The sequence below is a fragment of the Carya illinoinensis genome, chromosome 16, assembly GCF_018687715.1.
Source record: "Carya illinoinensis cultivar Pawnee chromosome 16, C.illinoinensisPawnee_v1, whole genome shotgun sequence".
Lineage (NCBI taxonomy): Eukaryota > Viridiplantae > Streptophyta > Magnoliopsida > Fagales > Juglandaceae > Carya > Carya illinoinensis.
Genome location: NC_056767.1, coordinates 2,565,281 through 2,587,910, shown reverse-complemented (window position 1 = coordinate 2,587,910; position 22,630 = coordinate 2,565,281). Strand labels below are relative to the sequence as shown.

General features: G+C 36.0%; 1 protein-coding gene and 1 long non-coding RNA gene across 2 annotated transcripts; both read left to right on the top strand.

The window, feature by feature from the left end:
• Positions 1–15,751: 15,751 nt before the first annotated feature.
• On the top strand, positions 15,752–16,890 carry LOC122299244. The gene is made up of 3 exons (XM_043109352.1): positions 15,752–16,045; positions 16,154–16,422; positions 16,509–16,890. The coding sequence occupies exons 2-3, from the start codon at positions 16,312–16,314 to the stop codon at positions 16,731–16,733; spliced, it is 336 nt and encodes a 111-aa protein (XP_042965286.1). The 5' UTR covers positions 15,752–16,045; positions 16,154–16,311; the 3' UTR covers positions 16,734–16,890.
• Positions 16,891–17,903: 1,013 nt separating this feature from the next.
• LOC122299245 lies at positions 17,904–21,741 on the top strand. Its single transcript, XR_006239639.1, has 2 exons — positions 17,904–18,185; positions 21,399–21,741. It is a non-coding gene; the product is annotated as an uncharacterized LOC122299245 (long non-coding RNA).
• Positions 21,742–22,630: the final 889 nt, after the last annotated feature.

The window sequence follows — 22,630 nt, the reverse complement described above, 5'->3', positions numbered from 1 at the left end:
TTCTCCAAATATAGTATTTTTTTTGTTTATTAAGAAACAAGTACCTTTAAGTTTTAGGTAAAAAACAACGTTTGAATAAAAAAAACATATTCAGGTTTCAAACATTTCTGGTGAAAATATTTTGCCAGGAAAAATTTTCCCAAGCCAGCAACTATTTCCGGCTACAAAAAGTAGCTGCAAATAATTATTTCCGGCTAAAAAATATAACCGGAAAAAAAAAATTGGCCAAGTCAACCAAGCCAGCATTTATTTGCGGCTTTAAACAAGTAGCCACAAATATATATTTCTGGCTAAAACATATAGCCGGAAATAATTTTGGCCATGGATGATGGATCTTGACAAAAATTATTGCGACAAAATTTTATTCATTTGCGGCTATTATTATTGTCGGAAATAATGTGTATTTCTAGCTATTCTCAAAGTAGCCGGAAAAACTTTTACTTGGCTCTTTAATAGCGGTAATTTGATAGCAACTAGAAATAGCGGCTAATAACTAATAGCAGCTAACTTAGGTATTATCTCCGACGACTTTTGCCACCAGAAGTGGAACAATTTCCTGTAGTGAGACAAGGTGGTGAGACCTCCTAAGGATCTTGTAACTTCATGTAGTACTGGTGATGCGCCAAGAACATACCCGGATTTCACCTGGTCAGAGTTTCTCCAATTCACTCAAAAAAACTACAGAGCTGATGATGCTACCCTACCAAACTTCACGAAATGGCTCCTGTCTTCCAAACCGGCAAACTTTAATAATAATTAGTAAGCCGGCATGCATGCACCTCTTATCTTATATTTATGGATGCAATCAATCTACAGTAGTACTGATGTTATGAACAATATATTTAAATAATAGTTGTGACAACCTAGCTAGCAGTCTTCCTCAATTAAGGAGGTCATGTTTCTATATACACATGATATTAATTTATATGCGTTTATGAAAAAAGATCGACTTGCGTAAATGCATGCAATATGTGTATATATGTTATATGTATGTATATTATATATGTACGTATGTACACCAGCCCTGGGTTGAAAGTCAGTGTGCATGAGTGTCTGCATGCATTAGTAATTTGTTGTATTACAATATTGATCTCCTTTATGTCTTATATCGATATGAACTCGATCTAGAATATATATTATGATAAAGTATAATTAACGATATTATTATTACTCACTCCAGTAAAGTACTGTAGCAAAATGGTCGGTGATATATATAGTATCATGTGTTTGTTTTGTTTTCCGATCGAGAGGATAAACCCTTTTGAAAAAAGTGAAATCCATATAATTTTTTTGTTTTAATAATGTTTCATACTTTTTTTTTAAAAAAGTTTGCATCGCACATCATTTTACCGTTAGATAATTTATTTTAAAATTTTAAAACTTATATTTTAAATCAAGTTATGCTATATGAGAATATGAATTTTCTGAAAAAAATATGAATTTTTCTCGTTTACTCTTTCAATGACTGAATCCTTAAATCATTGCCGACCAGGGGATATTTTTTGCTTTTTTTAAAGTTTATAATTATGGATCATGGCTTTCGCCATTTCTACTTCTGCCTTAAGGATGTGAAATCTCTTTCGTATGGTCCTAGCCTTCACGTTTTCCACAGACCTCGTTTATTCCGTTGTCGATCGGCCAGGCATAGATACATATTACTGCTATATTTTGAAATGTCAAGAGTTTCCTTTACGAGTCTACGAATCCATGCATCCCTAAATGCATACCTCTTGTCTGATGCATATCCCCCATGAAAGCAAGGCATCCACCATGAGGAGCACTGGCCTCTAGGATGTTTAACTACAGAATTACACAGCGGATGCGACATGTATACATAATATCTGCTAAATCAATGGTCGTTAAAAAAAGAAGAAAAAAAAGGTGCACTGAGATAAAAGTACGTAACGTCGTAGCTTTGGATCAGTACTTGTGGGGTGGCTCCATAAAGCCACTACCCGGGAAAAGGACACTAATATTTATTTAGTTGAATATTATGTATGTATGTATTTCAGCAATATTACATATAGTCGTAAAATTGTAAACGTCGCGCAATCGCTTTGAAAAAGAGTGAGGTCCATGATTAAAAAGTTAGTTTTTTTTTTCATGTGGGTCTCATATTAATTTATTTTTTTTTAAGTGACTGCACGCAGCTTGCACAATCACAACTGCAAATATCATTTCTCTATGTATTTATGTACACCGGCCTTGGGTTGAAAGTCAGTGTGAGTATCTGCATGCATTAGTAATTTGTTGTATTACAATATGGGAAATGATATTTCCACCGCTCCCAACTCCCGCTGGAGTTGCTGCTTATTTTTTTGTTTTTGTTTTTTTTCTTAATTTTTCATGACTAAAGTAGTATTTTTTAATAATGTTATGATTTTTTAAAAAAAATATATTTAAATTAGTTAAAAGGGAACATATAAAACAAAAACCAAAAAATAAAAATATTACATATAACTAACGGTTGCTTCCAACGATAGCTAAGAGCGGTGAACGTAGCACCATCCTTACAATATTAATGATCTCCATCATGTCTTATATGGATATGAAATCGATCTACAATAATATATATTATGAGAAAGTATAATTATATTATTATTACTCAGTCCAGTAGCACTATAGCAAAATAGTTGGTGCTATATATAATATGTGTTCGCTTTGTTTTAATAAGGGATCTTACTTTATTTTAAAAAGCTTGCATCGAGCGAGCTTAATGTATGTAACCTTAAACCTGAATTAGTATTATTCCTCTAGGAACAGTACCCCATGCAGTACCTTTGGGATGCACGATAGTGAATCACCAAAAGATCACATGATAAGTACTACCATGATGCAAATTATTAAGGAAGTTTTATACAGCACTCCATGTAAAGAACCATGTTAAACCACTACAAGAAATCAGGGTTTTTGCAGCGCTTTTATAGCTGTTGGAAAAAAATTCGCTGTAATAATATATTAAAAGCAGCGATTTAGGTACGTTGTAATGTTTTTAAACAGTAATTTTAATTTTTGACTTTCTGCAACGATTGAATGTCTTTTGCAACGAAAATATTCGCTGTAACAGAAAATCCCTGTTCACTGTCAAAATTGCAGCAATTATTTTAGTTATTACAACGATTTTGGATGTCGGGGTTAGGTTTTAATTTTAGCAGCACTGTGTTCTTCGCTTCATTTGAGACTACCGTGCCAAACATCTATTTCACTTTTAATTTCCCCCCAACTTTCTGTTTCTCATATTTGCTCAGTCCGATAGAGTTTAGCAACCTAATTCTGCACTTCGATTGAAACCCACCAACACAGTTCGCAGCTCAATCCACCCCAACGAAGACAAAGATATCACGTTGGAGAGTGGCTTGAGCTCCTCCACCTCTAGGCACATTCGTGTTCCTCCCATTCGGTTTCTCCCATTCGTGCTCCTCCCGAACTCAATTGCAGTTTTTGATCTCCCAATCCTAAACCCTAGTGTGCACACGACCTTCCAGCAATATTTGGATCAGCTTTTCGTTTGGAAAAATGCAAGGACTACGTTTCCACCTTCGCTGTTTTGGACGAATCCAGCGCCTCCATTTCTAGTCCGAAGTTATCAGTCCTCTGTTCTCAAGCCAGATCAAAGGAGGCTCCAGGTATCTCCTGATTTCTTTTGAATTTATGAAACCCCTTTACGAGTAGGTTGCATTAGAAAAGTTGTCATTTTTATCTGGACACTTGTATTATTTGGATGAAGTGAAACAGATATGCATGTGCGTTTGTTTGAGGTATAATGGTTGTGTATCTGCCTCTTGTGTTTGGATTCCTCAATCAGTTGTGTGTATTAGATAATTATAGCATTAAGCAAATAGAACTTCTTGTAGCTAAACCTACCGTGGGTGAACTTTTCACTAAGTCTTTCTCTTCTCCCAATCTATGAATAATGAATGTAAACATGGTGATCTGTGGACATGTGAAGTCTCAGTGAGAGACAAAAAGAGATTACATAGTAAGAAAAAAACCATCCGGAGAATGCAGTCTACAAAAGAAGAAGCCATGTGTGACCTTGGGTTTTGGTAATTTGTACCTCTGTGTTTTGGGAAAGATGGTTTACGTGCCTTAAGGCAAAAACTCATTATATACTTGACTAATTGATCAAGCACATAGCAATATCCAAGTTTCAAAAAAAAAATATGTTCAGAATTGACCAAGTAAATGCATTTAACTCACAGAGCATAAAACCTCCTGCTTTCTTAGCCATAATTTTCATTCTTGTTTTAATTGAGATCATGTCCAATATATTGCAAGACAAACAAAAGCTTTATGAAAGATAAGCCTAGATTAAAATGATGTGCATGCAAGGTGTAACTCTAATTGAGATATTAGTGTATTACGCACTTTCATTTAGACCAGCAAACTTAATTTAAGTCAGCAAAACTTTCCGTCTTAGAACTTAATGAAAACAAACTAGAAAAATATTGTAAAGGCTATTGAGAAATAACGACAATATTCCATCATCAAACCTTAAATACATTGGATGTTAAAGTTATATATTTAGTTAACAGGCATGGGCAAGTTATATATCTAAAGCTTTAGCAGAACAACAATACGCCAACACTTGTGTTGTCTATCAAGTTACAGAATAATTTTTTTTAAGGAAAAGTTGGATTTCGATGTTCACGTGAAGATTCACGAAAATACTAGCAGATGTAAAATCTACAGAAACAACACATACAGTAGGAATATGGAAAACACCGCCTTATAACGTCCTGATTCCAATGCTCTGGCAGATACATGAAAAAGGTACAAGCAAATAAAATTTCAATTAGAAAAAAAAAAAAAAAAAAGACTACTCAATCATTAATAAACTGTACCCACTTATCTGTTAGGGACAGCACACATAGTTTAAGTATAGCTTGCACATTTTTGCTATACTTAAACTAACCTCGTTTCATATTTACATGAAGTGGTCTATAACCAACGTCTGAGTAAATTAACATTACAACTTGTCTGGTGCATAAACTAATTTTTTGATTAAACTCATTATCACTTTGCACATTTTATATCTAGGGTAGCTGGGGTGAACATCATTCATCTCCAAGCTCTGAATAAATTCAGCTACATTTTTGCTGGAATTTTATTTGTTGGGGGGGTAACTTTTGCATTTACTAGTCTTAAACAGCGATTATGTTGTCCAAACATTTCTTTTCCAATAAATTGAAGACCTCCTCAATTATTTTTAGACATCTAGCACTTTGATATGGACTTAAATTTTTGCAACAAATAATTTTCTCTTCTGTCAGTACCTAATCATTAAATGTAATTTTTAGTACTCCATTGGGTCAAGGAGTTGCCATGCAACTTCTACATACGCTTTTAAAACCGAACTAGCTGACTTTCCAGTTATTTGTTTCCCTATCCCTTGGTGAAGTTTGGTTGTATGCTCTGTGTTGTAATTCAAAGTTTGAATTGTATGAGCTTTTTCTTGTTTCTTGTTTGTTCTGTTAAATAAACTGTAAGTGTAAATCAACAGTTGTATTTTTTGTGTGTATGCAGACATCATATAAATAATATTTGCACACAATGTCCCCTCTCCCATTTTTGCAATTAACCATCATCATTGGCGAAAGCTAATAGTCATGCTCCCGAATATTTGTCTCTGACATGTTTAAGGCTGATGAGCACCAAAGTGAAAATATAAAAATTAGACTAAAAGCTTAGCTACTGTACCATTGACTGGTAGAATGGCTTATAAGTTCCAAAACTTATGTGACCTGTGGATAATCAATCATGAACTAACCATCTGGACTTCAGTAAATGATGGCCCTTTTTGAATTTTTTGGTATAATTTTGCTGTATAAATAGACATTTCTCGGTTGCTAGTGAACTCCAACTGGTCTAATGTTCATTTTTCTTTGTCCTTACTAGTATATATATATATATATATACCATTTATATGGAAGCACAAGATTGTTGAATGCAGCAATAAGCGGATTGCCTCATACCCAAAAAACCATAAATTGCTAATAGCCATTTTTTGCTTTCCTATTATACTTTCAGCACAACAACTATGCAGCGTCTGATGACAGTCTATGTTGGATTTGCTTAATTGCTTTGCAAAAATGTTTTTTATTCAACCATTTTAATAGGCGAAGCCCATGTACATAGGGAATATACTAAAGAAACACCTAATTTCTTGGACTGTACCTGACTTTTCCAGTGCCTACCAACCATTCTATAAATTATATCAAAACACATAGCTAATTTGATGAAACTCTGTGATGATATATTAATGAAAGTTCACTGCTGCAAATGCTGTTTTCTTGTAGACTAATTTCTCATGGTTTTAACCAGAAAGCTTGAAGTTTGTAAGCACGAAAACAGCACCCTTTATATCTGCATTTACTGTTGGTGTTATAGTGCATTTTAGACGTTTCTCACACACACGAATATCTCCTAACAGCTCTGAGAAAGCTAGACCTTGATATTTTTAGAGCTTGTAGTAGGGGTTATCTTGGAAAGTTGTGAAACCTGTGGTTGGTATTATTAGAAACCAGTAGTAATGGATTCCCTAACTTCAATCATCCTTCTCTCACTCTCTCAACATCTCCTTTTTATTTTATTTTGTTGTACCATTGTTTTTGTTTTTGAAGCTGGAAGATTTTACATATATACTATGTGATTTTATCTGGGGAAGGGACAAAGGGTTTTGGTTTACTACTAAAGGCCTCGTCTATTTTTTTATGCCTAGGATTAGAAGTATACGAATGTCTTAAAGGCAAGGATCACCAAACCCTTAGCCAATAATTTGGGACTTTTTATGATGATCACTAAAAACTCCCATGCAGTAGAGTTTCTGCCACCTTTTCCCGCAGCTGAATAATATTTGAGGAATGAATGTGTTGAGTAAAGTGCTTGCTATTATACACTTATAAGATGAGCTGGAATTCCATTGATATTTATACATTAACTTTAGTGCATTTCTCTTTTTTTTTTTTTTTTTTGGAGCAATGAATGTCATTCCTTATATGTTCCTCTACATTTGTTTAATAGTAGTTTCCTATTTCAAATTACAGCATATTATATCGATAATATTAATTGCAGAGAAGTGGCCTTCCTCTACTATTTTCTGCATTCTACTAGCCTTTGTGACAGCTTGATCTACAAACTGTATCTGTTGTGTTGATTTTTTGGATGTGCAGTGGGATTTTAGTGCACATTACAGTTGTGGTTCTGTTTTGTGCATCTGAGTTGTGGTTCTTTTTTGTGCATTTGTATGGTGGGTTTGTTTTGGGGGTAGTTGGTTGCTGTCATTTGCCTGTTACCATGACTCTTGACTTTCATTTTCTGTTCTTTTTCTTGGTTTTTTGTGATCTAATCTCTTTTCATACAGTTAATTTGAATTGATATTAATGCTTGTGGGGAATCAAACTCAAAAGCTTAATTTATGTAATTACGCATGAGTTAGATGGCAAGACAAACTATTTCTCTTGCCATCTTTTTGCATACTTATTATGCAGATCACTTAGAAATCCCATGCAGTAAGAAGCTGCCACACTCCAGGGTCGAATAATATTATTCATATGACTGCATAATTTCTGAAAATTTCTGTGTAGTATATTAGAAGAGCTTCCATGCAATAAGCAGATTATTGTGAATTTGTTTCTTCCTATACATTCATGTAATCATTCCTTTTTTCAGTTGTCTTTGCCCAGGTTTTTGATTTGACATGGTCACCAAAACTTTGTTCCTAGATCAATTAGGCCTTGACCATAATCAAGTCTAAAACATGGCACGTCCCATGTACAGCCATGTTTTTTTTTTTCACGTTTGATAGTGTTCCAAAACTGTATATCATTACCAGTTTATGGCAATTACATGATGTCCCAAATGTTTGTCCAACCTTAACCACTTTCTCACTTTAGCAATGCTAGCTACCCCTTGATACTCGCATACATATGGAAGAACCATCCATGGTGATAATTATTGACATGTTTTATTCTACTCAATCCCATGTAATCATCAGAACTCTACTGACTCCTTCAGTTACCCTAGGTAGCTGTCTGTCACCATATCTAGCTTATACCATAAATGCTATATAACTGAGGTTTGCATCTTTTTCGGTCTAAAAAAATTACTAAAAGTAGTTTGAATTGATAGTTCAGATTAGGTTATTTTAAAACATTCAGGTGAGATGTGGCCTAGCGTGTGCCCATGAAAATGTTTGATTTCTGTGCAGCTCTATCCTGCCTGACAGCATGTGGGTGCAATGTACAGCTATGCATACGAGTTAGCTGTCTTGCCATACCCAGAATCTTAAACTTTTTAATTTTCAGATGTATAGTCTCCATTGGATATGCAGCAGGGGCATTTGTGATTGTCCCCAAATATCGCTTGTAGGTCACATTGGGTATTCAAGTAATTATGTGTATCAAGGTCATAGACATAGAAAAATGCAATCTGTAATATGTAATTTTCACCTAGAATGGTAAATAAAGGGACATTTCAGTTGGAGACTTAGTGTAGCAATGTCTTGATGTCTGATGGGGTAGGGTCCAAACTCTTTCTTTTATTATATAGACAGTCTAATCTTTTTTTAATACCAATCTTGTTATCACCCTTGCTTGACATATATTATTGAACCCAACCTGCAGATTGGGTTGATAGTCAACAATTCTGCAACAATCATGGACAGGTTTAGAAGTTTGATACTATGATTTTAAACAAAACACATTCTATGACCAAACACATTCTATGACCAAAAAGGTTTTTCTTTACAAAAACTTGCACTTACATGCATGTTTTCTCGTGTAAACTAATCTATATATCATTGACTTAAAGTTTTTTAGGTCTTAACTAGCGCATATAAGGCTTGGTGAAGTGAAATTTTAAATACATTAGAAATTTTGTTGGTTCCATTACTTTGTTTCCATTACTTTGTTTGTTTCCATTATTGAGCATGTCAATAAGATGTAATTATTTTGACTCTGTTTCCATTACTGAGCATGTTGTTTGGTTGGGAAAGGGGGCAGGGAGGTTTATGGTAGTATATACTATATATATGCATGGATGGTTTATGGTTTCATTGGTTTGAGTGGGTTACAAAACCAGGGGTGAAATATTTAATGGAGGAGTTATATATGAGAAGTGGGTGGAATTCCTGGGCTTTTTTTTATTCATCTGATGCTGTTATATGTTGGAATGTATATGTCGCTGTTAGTATTTTGTGAACTCCAGTAACTCAATCCAATCTATATGCTACTGTTATATTTTGGTTTAATGTGGTAATAGTGGAACTGCTCCTTTGCATGTTGTTTTTCTCCCTTTGCATGTATTGTGATTTGATTTATAGTTGTCTTAGATTGGTTGTTTTGGGTTTCAAGTGGGAAGAAAATTGTGTCCATACTATTAAATCACTTCTCATGAAGTGATTGGAGCAGTTCGTATCCCTCTTAATGTGTTGTTTTGGACATGGGCTTTCCATACCTGATTGTTGGGTTGTTGTTGTTTTTTTTTTTTTTTTTTTTCTGTTTTTGTTCCATAACACAAAAACACTACCCTAATTCCTGAAGTTGTTTTCGACTAGAAGTTGTCCATTATTAAACTTAAAAACTCTCAACAATCTCACCAAATTCAATTCATTTAGATTTTCTGGTTGGCCAACCACATCTTAGCAGAATTTTTTACTCTTTCCTATCTTTAATATTGTTGTCTATATATTTGTTTGTTGTATTAAAATTAGATTATTCGAAATTCAATAATGGCATTTTCTTTCCTCTTTGATTATTGCTTACAATTAGCTGTGTACTAAACAAATGATAATGTCTACAATTAGGCCTTGTTAAAGGATGAGGTGACCAAGGTTTCAAGAATTTGAGAGCAGGCAAGTAATTACAATTACTTTTGTGGGCCCTTTTGAGGTAATTACACTATACATAAATCCATGACATCAATTTTATTGACTTTCATATTTTTTTATATTTGAGTAACAAGCTACATTTGTGTGATTCAATTGTGCGTTGCTTGTCTTGGCCAAGCATACTTGTTGAAGCATGGCCACCTTTACATGTATATGTTACTTTTATGTAAAGCACTTAGTTTTAAAACATAGTTTGGCAACTATGTCTTCAAAATAAACATACCAAGAACTAATTGGTCTTACTTTGTATTACTAAGTTTTAAATACACAAGGGGAATACATAATGCTATGATGACTTAAATATTTTGGATGAATATTGATAATGTTTTCATATTTGTGGTAAGATTCACGTGTATACTTGAAGACTTGGTATTATGGTGTGTAAGTTTGTACACGAAGATATGTTTCATGGTTGGCATCATGTCAATTGAGGTTTTGTTGGTTTTGAAGCATGGGTTTTGCAATACATTACTCTTAGTGAAATGCTTAGAATGAAATTCCAATTACATTCTATGTTTTCTGAACTTCGATTCGTGAGGCTTTATTATTAAGTGAAGCACCATTTAGAGTATATACACATAAAATTAGGAGTAATGGTAATGTCGGTAGGTCACAATGCAACTTCTCATGTTGGTTTATAGGTCCAATAGCAACGTCTAGGAATTGAAGTATATCACCATATTGGTTTTTTTAGAAGAAAATGTAGTGAATACATTTTCAACAATTGGTTGTATGAAAAACCCTCCCCCCACTATTACTATAAATTTTGGTAACTCCTCCAAAATTGGTTAGCCTCGTCTGATCTTATGGTTACCTCCTGCCATCTACCTATCCATGATCAATGCAGGGAAAATGCATGTCCATGAAAACAATGGTTCATTTTAAATTTAGATATACAATAGTCCTTACTCGTCACACCATTAAAAAATGCAACCACATCGAGAGAACCGTCCTTCCTTCTCACAACTTCCCTATTACTGCCCAAGCATCGTCATTTATAAGTCAAGTTCATATGATTATTACGCAATTCATAATGCAACGACTACTATACCAACTACATTATTCCATAACCTTCAATAAATCGTACCAAATATTGTGTAGGTGGACCTTCTAGTTAGCATCTTTATATGCAATAGTCTGCCCTATACTAACAAATATCACATATGGGTGACCATTTTTAACATGATAACATATTCTGCAGCACTTCAATACTTCTGGCTTAAACACAATTTCCTGTTCAACACTACCTTCATCATTCCACAACGATCTGCAATATACAACTCCGGTTAGTATCGTTTTCTCCATCTTCTCTTGAGCTCCATTACCTATTGCCCCGCCTTGGCTTCTTATTTGTTTGTTAGCCAATACACTTTCTCAATTTCTTCACCCGTCCTCCCTACAGCTTTAGTGATCACTATTATCCGCATCACTAATATATTGTTTTTTCCATGAATTTTAGATGGACAAAAGCTGGATGAACTTGACCGATAGATTTCGATCGCCTGCATACGCAGAGGGGGTTAACACTTTCCTCACCCTTGCACGAAACCATTCCCGTGGAAGTGATCGCATTCGGTGTCCATGCCGTTCATGTTGTAATATGATATTCTTACCTATCTATGATGTGGAGTCTCACTTGTTCATTAAAGGGATCAATCCAAATTATACCCAGTGGATCTTTCATGGGGAGGAGGAAACCCGGAGTTTCAATGATCCCGACGATGATTGTGTTGCTGATTATGCTGACGAGTACATTGATGACATGGACCATATGTTAGATGACGTTCGGGCAGGGACATTCGTTGATGTTCCCCAAGATCATCATAATCCATTGCCAACTGGTGGATCAGTACCAGATCCTTATCCAAGTTCATCTTTTGATCAGTTACTAGAGGATGCCCGTCGTCCACTTTTTACTGGTTGTACAAAGTTCTCAAAACTGTCATTTATTGTGAAGTTGTTACACATTAAGACAGTCGGTGGATGGTCAATAAAGTCCTTTGATATGCTAATTAACCTATTGATGTCTGCATTTCCTGATGCTGAATTGCCAAATTCATATGTGGAGTCAAGGTCATTGGTTAGGGGTTTGGGTTTCAATTACCACAAAATTCATGCATGTCCCAACGACTGCATCTTATTCTGGAAGGAAAATCCAGATCTTAATGAATGTCCTATTTGTAAGGCTTCAAGGTGGATGCCTAATACACACAGGACACGTCTTATACCTAAAAAGGTTTTGCGGCATTTTCCTTTGAAGCCAAGATTGCAACGTCTCTTCATGTCTGCACAGATAGTTGGAGATATGAGATGGCATAAAGAGCATCGGCCAAACGACAATGCTAGTATGAGACATCCTGCAGACTCAGAGTCATGGAAGAGATTTGATGATGAACATAGTTGGTTTGCTCAGGATACTCGCAATGTAAGGCTTGGTTTGGCAAGTGACAGTTTCAATCCCTTCAACAATATGGCTAAACCGTATAGCATTTGGCCAGTAATCTTGGTTCCGTATAACTTGCCACCGTGGTTGTGTATGAAGGACCAATTCTTTATGACATCCCTCATTATTCCAGGGCCAAAATCTGCAGGTAATGATATTGATGTTTACTTGCAACCGTTAGTTGATGAGCTGCTTGAATTTTGGGAACATGGGGTACCTACGTATGATGCCTCCACAAAGGAAACATTCAAGTTGCATGTCGTTTTAATTGGACAATCAATGACTTTCCAGCGTATAGGAATCTTTCTGGCTGGTCAACAAAGGGAAAATTGGCATGTCCATCTTGTAACGAAGGCACAGACTCCAATTGGTTGACGTATGGCCGAAAATTTTGTTACATGGGACATCGGCGTTTCTTGCCACAAGATCACATGTGGAGACTGAGAAAACATTTGTTTAATGGTAAAGAAGATCATCACATACCACCAAGAGTTTTAGAAGGAGCTGATATTGTAGCTCAACTACAGATGCTTGGGGATGTGCAATTTGGTAAATCTCGTCGAAAAAGGAAGCGCACTACTGAAGAGTTGAACTGGACTAAGTATAGCATTTTCTTTAAGCTACCGTATTGGTCAACCCTGCATCTTCGACATAATCTAGATGTCATGCATATTGAAAAGAATATATTCGATAACATATTCTATACTATAATGAACATCCCTGGTAGAACTAAGGATAATATCAATTCTCGACGTGACCTGGAGATCTTGGGCTTTAGAAAAGAATTACATTTGAAGCATGAAGGTGAACGTGTTACAATGCCACATGCATTGTACACATTACACGGTGATGAAAAGAAGAAATTTTGTGAATGGTTGGCCGATATGAAATTTCCAGATGGATTTGCTTCGAACATCTCGCATTGTGTTTCAGTACGTGATTGCAAAATCTTAGGATTGAAAAGTCATGACTGTCATGTTTTCATGCAAAGACTACTTCCTATTGCCGTTGCGGGGTTTTTACGGACTGATATTGCCTTGCCTTTGATTGAACTGTGCACGTTCTTTAAGGAGTTGTGTGCTCGAACCTTGGATGTTAGCCAACTATCCCAGCTCCAAACTGATATCGTCACAATTCTTTGCAAATTGGAGATGATATTTCCTCCATCTTTTTTCAATGTCATGGTCTACTTAGCTGTCCACTTACCCCGTGAGGCCATACTTGGGGGTCCAGTACAATACAGGTGGATGTATCCATTTGAGAGGTATCTCGGCAAGTTCAAGCGGTATGTTAAGAATAAAGCCCGCCCAGAAGGCTCAATAGCCGAAGCCTACATTCACATCGAATGCCTGACTTTTTGCTCAATGTATCTCCAAGATATTGAGACGAAGTTTACTCGAACGGACCGCAACATTGATGGTGGAGATCCCGAGAATATAGATGGATTCAAAATTTTCAACCAGAAAGTTCGTCCTATGGGTATAGCTTCCAACTTTCAATTATCAGATAAACTCCTAACAGAAGCAACCTGGTACGTCATCAACAACTGCGCTGAGATTGGTCCCTACCTAGAGTAAGCATCCATTATCTCTCATATGATTAACGTTCATTTATGATTTCACATTGGTGCAACCCATTTATGTTGTATGTCCATAGGAAGTAACTTAGGTATAAAGCTGAATGATTTTGCATACGCCTAATGCAGGGAGCACTATGAAAAATGTAAAGCGCATAGCCCAAATTGTATCGATCGAACACATCAAACTGAGTTCCCAGCTTGGTTGAAGAAACGTGTAAGTTAGGTTGCTGCCTCCCTAGTTAGATGAACTCGGGCCTTTTTTTCCCACTGTTCAAGAAACTATAAGTAATGACTATTTTTCAATATTGTTATAGGTTCAGGACCAACGTATAACCAACCCACTTGATGTGACAGCTGATCTGTATGCGTTAGCTTGCGGGCTTGAATGGAACGTTGCATCATATGCTGCGTGCATTATAAATGGCAAAAGGTTCCATACGAGACAACGTGAATTTCGGCGGCGGACACAAAATTCAGGGGTGTTGGTAATTGGGGATGAAAGTACTAATAATGTTGACTTCTATGGTGTTATTACTAATATCGTGGAGTTACACTATATGGGTTGGCGTCGGGTGTACTTGTTCATGTGTGATTGGTTTGACGTGGGTGATACAAGACGAGGGGTACGAGTTGATAACCATATGACCAGTATCAACATGGACAGGACTTGGTATAAGGATGAACCATTTGTGTTGGCATGCCAGGCTTCCCAGTGTTTCTACATTAGAGATATAAGGGCGAAAGGGAGATGGTTTGTGGTGCAGAAGTACATGAATAGGAATGTATACGACATTCCACCAGTCCCGAGGGTGTTAGGAGATATTGATGGATCATCAAGTGATGATGATGTCTATCAAGAAAATGAGGCATCATATGATTATGAACCGTTACAGTGTGAAGAATGTCCAATGTCCACTCCATTGAATAGGAATGATGTGGAACCTATGTTCATTGATGCACAAGAAGTGACCAGTCCGGCTGGTCAAAACATACGTGTAGCAGACTTTATTGACGATGACATGATTGCTTCTGGTTCCGGCTATGCTTCTGATGATGGGGAATATTTAGATGAGGATGACCTATCCACAGACGACGAGTCTAGGTCATCTTAGACAAGCAGCCCATTTGTTGACGCACTTTCTTCCCATCGTTTATCTTAGACATAACGAGTATGTGAATATTATATATAACAAAGAAAAACATTTGACATATGTTCGTTTCAACAAGGGGCAACAGTTAGTTTTACTTGAGAAATTTGGGTCAAGTAATGAAGCATTTCTTAATCAATGTATTGTTCAATCTATATATCTTGAATGCCCCCATTATGCATATAGTTGTAATGATAGCTAATCCCGGTTGCAAATTGGTTGGCTCTATTTATCCATATTGACTCATACATTGGTTGGGAACATTTGACAAGTTAACTGGAAAAAGTGTTGTTAAAACTCAATGAGCTTGTGATGTCTAAGTTCAAAATTAGGAGTTAACATTAACTATACATATGATATTGTTGGTTTTGACGATTAAGTACTTGATAAAACCAGGTATTCCACCTAGATGTTTGCATGCATGCTGTTCTTATTTCATCATTTGGCGAAAAAAAAAGAAAGACCATGAATAAGTGAATGCATCACTACCTTGATAATGTTAGAAATATAAAGGGGTTGATATATAGGTGTATTGCACAAAAAATCCTACAATCATCTGCAGTAGAGTTTAGTGAAATAATAACTGGGTATTTGAGTTATGTTTTTCATATATATGTTTGTGCTATGATTTATATTTATTGAGTAACACATATTTGTTACTCAAATGGTGGGTCGTACGAATGCAGGTTTTGCGATGGGAGAAAGTGCTCGAGGAAGAGGGTATAGACGAGGTATTCGTGCAAGACGATTTGCACCTTACCAAAGTAGAATGCGGGGACCACGAGGAGCAAAAATCGCTTCATACCACAGCCACTCAGAGGCTGATCAGTCAGGTTCAGATGACTCAACGCAGCCTCCCAGTCATCCATGGGAGCCGCCATGTCCCAATCCATTGCCCCCACTTGAGCTGATTAGAGAACCCCCACCTGAGACGCGTAGAGCACCCTCACCCGTAAGAGAACCCCCACCTAACGGAGACAATACCGGTACAATAATTATTGTGGTTCTTTTCTCAAAACATTACTCATATAAGTGTACATAAAAAAGTTTTTATATTCAGACTTATACTGAATTTTTGTTTGCTGAAAATACAGATTTGGCTATCCCCACGATGCCCAACGCAAACGAAGAATAGCCCAAACGGAGACGTGGGCCAGCTAAGTGTCTTGAGTTCGAGAAGTTGAGAAAGTATGGCCCCGTGATTTTGAAGATCAATGACGGTGAAACAACACCGTGCTGTTCGAACGCAGCTATGTTCACTGCACGGGTAACACAACAAATAAAACAGCATTGCGACATGAGCTATGCGAGATGGACTAATGTGCCGCAGGCACAGAAGGACGAGTTGATCGACCGTGTCAGAGTAAGAGTTATTGCCTTTTATTTTGAGAAAAGGTAGTGGGTGTACACAGCACAAGTTCAAAATAACGTGGATGTTCATCCATGCAGGGTGACTTCGTTTTAGATTGGGATCGGGAGAATCATAGACTGGCCGTCAGGAAGCAGTTGCGTAAGCGGTTCAATGCATTCCACCATGAATTACACAAAAAGTATGAATCATACGGTAGTCACGAGGAAGCATTGGCTGCTGGGAGTACGATGGTTGGCTTGGAAGTCTGGGCTAAGTTGTGTGAGAGGTGGGGAACTGAGGAATTCAAGGTATATATTAGTTAAAGATATATCAATCTGTCAGAATTTAATTAGTCTATCCTTAGTGTGCAATTTGTGTAAGCTGATATTGGGTGTCACGTAATGCAGAAAATTGCAAGACAAAATCGAGAGAATAGAAAGGCGCAAACCATTAACCACATTGCAGGCCGCAAATCTTTTGTTAGGCTAATGGAGGAGAAGGTATAGTCTATTAGCTGATTTCACATTGGTCATGGTGTGGTTTGACCATAGTAGGGGTCCTCGTCTTGATTGGTCGTTCCTTTTGAAAATAAATATGCTGTAATATTTAATGTAACTGATAGAAGGTCTTACCTGCTACAATCATGGACATTTGTAGCGGGCTACTTCTACGAATTTGGTGGAGTTCTATAAGGAGAGTCACTGGTCAAAGAAGAATGGTAAATTTGTCACCGCAGCAACTGAAAACACTTATGTGAGTATATGTATTTCTTGCTATTATTTGTTGCATCAAGGATGGTACGACCATTTATCGTTGAAACTGTAAGGATCACCTCTCAAACCTTGGTATTAACAAAACCCACTTTAAATATTACACGTGCAGAATGAGATGGTCAGGAAGATGGATGGTCTAGAGCCTGAGCAACGCAACAACGAGGCAGCAGCAAGTGTATTTAGAGAGGTGCTTGGGCATAGACCAGGATACGCGAGGGGGCTAGGAGAGATGGTCATTCCGGAGTCGACAAGACAACGGAACACCCAAAAAGAAAGAGAGTATCAAGCCTTAATTGAAAAACACAAGACAGATGCTGAGAATTACAAGAAAGATGCTGACCATTACAAGACGAAGCTTGATGAAGTGATGGGTCAAATGCAAGTTCTTCTTGAGAGGCAAAATGCTACTGATGCTTTGATGCAATCATTTTTTTCGGAATTTCCAAAGTAACCCCGAGTCTCTCCAGGCTATCCAGTCTCTCCAGTCTCGTGTAGAGACTTAGTGAGCATGCTAGTAGTCTATTTTGAATATTTTGGGCATATTTTTGGTCGTGGGAGATGGTGGGTGGCCAAATTATAAATGAAAACATATATATATATATATATATATATATATATATGGCTTTAAAGAGGATTATTTTTGAGTTGTGGTTATTGTGGGAGGCATTTGGGCAGTGGGGGGATTTTTTGTGTACGGAATTTTCTGCTTAACAATGTGGGCTTTCCTAGAATTGTAGCAGCTTGAACAGCCATGAAGAGAAGGTTCTTATTATCCGTGCAGGAGATGAAGACTCTATAGAAGTTATGTAATTGCTTGATCCCTTCTCATACTTTTTTTATTACACAACAATTGTGCCTATTCCCACTATAGTTATTGTGGTTATATTTATATTACATTTTATGATAAACTAACAGGCTGTATGAAACCGTTCAAACAATTGCAGGAGCTGTTATTATTGATGGAGTAGTTGGACCGCCATCATGGATGCACACCAGCTTAATGTGGGTAACCATTTGCTTTCATCTATAATCAATCATTCTGATGCTTGTTCATAAGCTTGGTGTGTTGTTATGTTTCTATGATATGTTGAACAATGATGCCTAGGTTTTAGATAAATCCATAGTTTGGACAGTTTATGTTTCTGGCATTCAAGTTAAGGCTCCTAGAAAAACATGTTACTAATATTTGCGAATCCAGTAAAGAAAGGAAAAAACATACAGCTGATCACCCATAATTATTAGTTCCCTGGAAACTGTACTGTTTGTTTCCCAAAACACAAGTCCTAGAGTGCCTTATGGATACTTCCCACATTTTCTCAGACATTCCAGGACCTAAAAACTGTTCCAAAAACAGTAAATAGAAAAATAATGAAAATGTTTTAGAATTATGTGGAAGTAGGAATTAAGATTAATATTCCGAGTTTTTGCATATTTTTAGTAACTACTAGTTTTCATATAAAAGCTTGATATAAAAACCATTTATATATATACATTGTGGAGGTACCTCTCTAAGCCTTTGATTGGCGACAACAGACAACAGGATTAGAAATCTTGAGCTATAGTAAGGCCTTGAGAGCTCAGCTTCTCATGGAACTTGCCATGTCTTCCAATCTTCTCTAGACGCAGAACTTCGTCCTCCAACATTGGTGGATGATTAATCATCCACCAATGTTGGATGATTAATATATATATATGACCAACAAATTTAAGTAGTCAGTCATGAACATCATCCACTAATGTTGGATGATTAATATATATATATGACCAACAAATTTAAGTAGTCAGTCATGAACACCGCTTGCAAGTAGAAGGACTCTACGTGTGGACAGTTGACCAGTACACTCAGGCCGGGTTAGACTAGAAGTAGCTGTTCCATTTTTCTCAATGATCAATTGAGACTTAAGATGCATTTAGCTGTTTGGTTTGATAGATGTGAAATATCTTAAGAGGTGATATTAAAGGCTTTGAGGATAACTTATAAGGACGAGCTTTTATAACATAATTTCTGTGGTTGAGTAATTTATTGGCTGGACAATTTCATTAGCATGTCGATCATCCCTACCTTTTGTGCAGGTAGACTCCAGTAAACAAACTTATAACTGATACGTGGGCCACTGGTCATCAGTAGCATTATAAGGCTAGAAATAAGATCCAGCCCCTTGAGCTCTGTTTAATGTTATTGTACACAGGGTTATATATGCATGCTCTCTATAGGTTTTTTTTTTTTTTTTTTCCTTTTAAGCCTGCAATTACAAAATAAATCAGAGTCTACTCGGTTTTGGGGTTTTTTTACCAGAATTCAACCACATAATCCTCTGTTTCTCACTTATGGGTCTTTATGACATTTTTGCTAAATGCCAATGGATCGGACCCAGAGAAGTGAATTTGGGGGGGCTGAATGTGGGTGAAAACTTACATGTGTGCAAGTTTGTGTTATGTTTGTATGCATATGTGTTGGTGATTTTGTTGATAATAGTAAAAAATATATACTATAACCCTAATTTCTTAATATATTCATTTAATGTATGACAGAAGATTATAAATCAAACTTTAAATTTAAGGTAGAACTCTACAGATGCACACAAAATGACGCATATGTTATTTCCAATCATTTTTGGGATCTTACCTAAACTGATGGATCAGATTTATTAATACTTTTATGGGTTATTGGTTTACACTTGATTGCAATGTAAGATGAAGAATTATGTTGTAAAAAATATTAGCATCTCACCAAATGCAGATTATATTATCATTTAAGTTTTCATATTTTGTTGGAGACTTTTAGATTAAATAGACAGTTTGTTTTCAGCATGTATTATTAGGGTTCAGTGAAGGACTATTCTTAGTGTTTATAGTCAGAATATGGTATAAGTTAAGTAGTATCGTGCATGACAAGTCAAAACCTATTCATTCACAGATTGTTTGATGTGGCAGCAGCAGAAATTTTGGTATTAACAAACATAGTAAGGTGCCTTAAGATCCACCAACATCACATAAACATTTTGATTATCTAAGTTATATCCAATAATAATATTGGATGCACGCTGGAAACATGGCATGCACATTGAATGAATCTTCAAGTAACTTGGTTTTGCAAGTCAATTGGGTTGTAAAATGGGTTTTTTGGTCGTATACCTCAATGAGTATGTCCTTATATGCATGTAGATTGAAACTAGTAGAATAAGCCATGTCCATGGAAAAAATACCCACTTGCAGAAATAACATGACAATGAAAAAACAAAGCCACATACAACTAAATGAAATGAAAATACTGTAAGAGGATTAGCAATCCATGGCAAGACATAAACAAACCTCTTTTTCCTTTCATCGCTCATAAGCCACCTGTTGACTTAAATTAACAATTGTATGGTGTCATTTGCTCTATTACATGTTTAAGTAGACAGGGCTTGTTTACTTTCTAGCTATGGGAATTGTGATTGTCTTGATTATGCTACTCAATATTAATGCACGGAGAAAGGAACTGTAACCTGACTTTAGATTCACTCTTTTGGTTTGTTTGTACCATTATTGCAAAAGCTTAAGAGTTGTCCCAATAAGTAGTATTAGGATATAAATTATGGTGTAAAATGTACTTAGGCCTTGCTGTGCAGGAAATATTTTCCTGGGTGAAGGAAAATAGATAGCTGTGCAGGTGTATTGCCATACAGCAAAATAGAGACTTGTGCTGTGCAGGTGTATTTACTAGAACGATTTGGGTTCAGCAGTGTAGAAGAAAAATTGATTGCAAATGAAATCAATGCTGAAGATAATCAACATAGCTAATTTTAACATAAATATGTACAGCTATACTATAAAATGTGAGTACTGCATGTATACACATGTAATTGCTTGTAGATTAAAAATTAGTTTCAGTTGCATATATATATAGATAGACTGATTGTAAATCACAACTAAAATATATAGAACTTGGGTGAAGTATCATACACATCATCTTTACAGTCTATGTAATTACAGGAAGCTTTATAAGCCAAAATTGCTATGGGCATTGTGAAGAGTGTTTTGCCTTCAATGACAGTTTAATTGATGACATGGTGTTGTTTAGCATACTTTATGTTTGCCATTAAATTATTTGGCGATGATGAAGGAACATTAAAGTTAGTTTTCAAATAAAATCCATTTTTTTGTTTAAATGGAATGTTTGCTCTGAATAAATTAATCAGTTTAAGTAACATAGCTATTGACATTCATTGACAGCTAGGGGTTGGATACACTTGAAAGGCGGATAAAATGATTAGAGGATGAATCATCCCCCACATGATGCAGACGTGTTGAAGCTATTCTACCCATGCCACGAAGCTCAGGTGCCCATTATACTATAGATGACATGAAGTAATTTTAGTCTATCGAGGAGCATTTCAGTTGGGAAATTCTGGATTTCATGTGTTTTAATCAAATGTGTAGTTTGTAAGTTGTAGGAAGAAATTGGTCCACCCGCAATGTATATAGCCCAAAACTAATGTGAATTTCCCACTGGGTTTAGAAGTACGAATGTGAATGATTTATAATATTCGATCAAAATGTTAGATTTATAATGAAAGTGCAAGCAGATTTTCCATAAATGTTTCCTATTTCTTAATTAGGTGTTTGCTTTGCTATAAGTGCTACCTAAATATGTGTGGTCGTTTCATGTATGATCTTGGAAACTTGTGGTGATGCAGATGAATTAACAACAACTGAAATTATTGAAATTAAAAAGTTATTTGATTATTTCGGGCCAAGTCAACAATTGATGTATGCATGTGGTTAGTGATTGACATGAACAGGATAAATAAGAAACATATTTCAGATCACATATGTCTGCATTAATGATGGTTATTTATATAAAACCAACATAACAAGCGGCATCCGAAAAAAAAAAACCTCAATAAACTCTATTCCAGCGATATTTTTAGTATAAGCAGCGATTGATAATGCTGGAATAATACTTTAACAACAGTTCGTAAAATGAGGGGTAACCACATTTGCAACAGTTTATCCAATTCCAGCGCTTTTATGTTCTATTTTCAGCATCTTCCCTACGCTGCAAAATCATATTTGCAACAAATTTTTAAACATCGCTGCAATTGAGCCAATTAACTGCAGCACTTCTAACATCAATCGCTGCAATTTTATATTAATTGCAGCAGTTTTTAAACAAATCGCTGCAAGTATATCAATGAATACCAGCACTTTTTAAATAAATCGCTGCATTAGATAGTTTAATTGCAGCAGTTTTGTAATAAATCGTTGTAATTCAAACATCAATTCCAGCACTTTTTATGATAATTGCTGGAAATAAATCTTTAATTGCAGCAGTTTTAAAAGGAATCGCTGCAATTAAACTATCAATTCCAGCAGTTTATAAGTTAATCGCTGGAAATTGAGGTTTAATTCCAGCACTTTTTAAGCTAATTGCAGCGCTTATTAATGCTGTTATTTCGCTTTAA

Coding starts and splice junctions, on each gene's coding strand:
- LOC122299244 (XM_043109352.1), top strand. CDS start 16,312: ATGTTCACTGCACGGGTAACACAACAAATAAAACAGCATTGCGACATG. Junction 16,423..16,508: donor AGTTGATCGACCGTGTCAGA/GTAAGAGTTATT, acceptor TCATCCATGCAG/GGTGACTTCGTTTTAGATTG.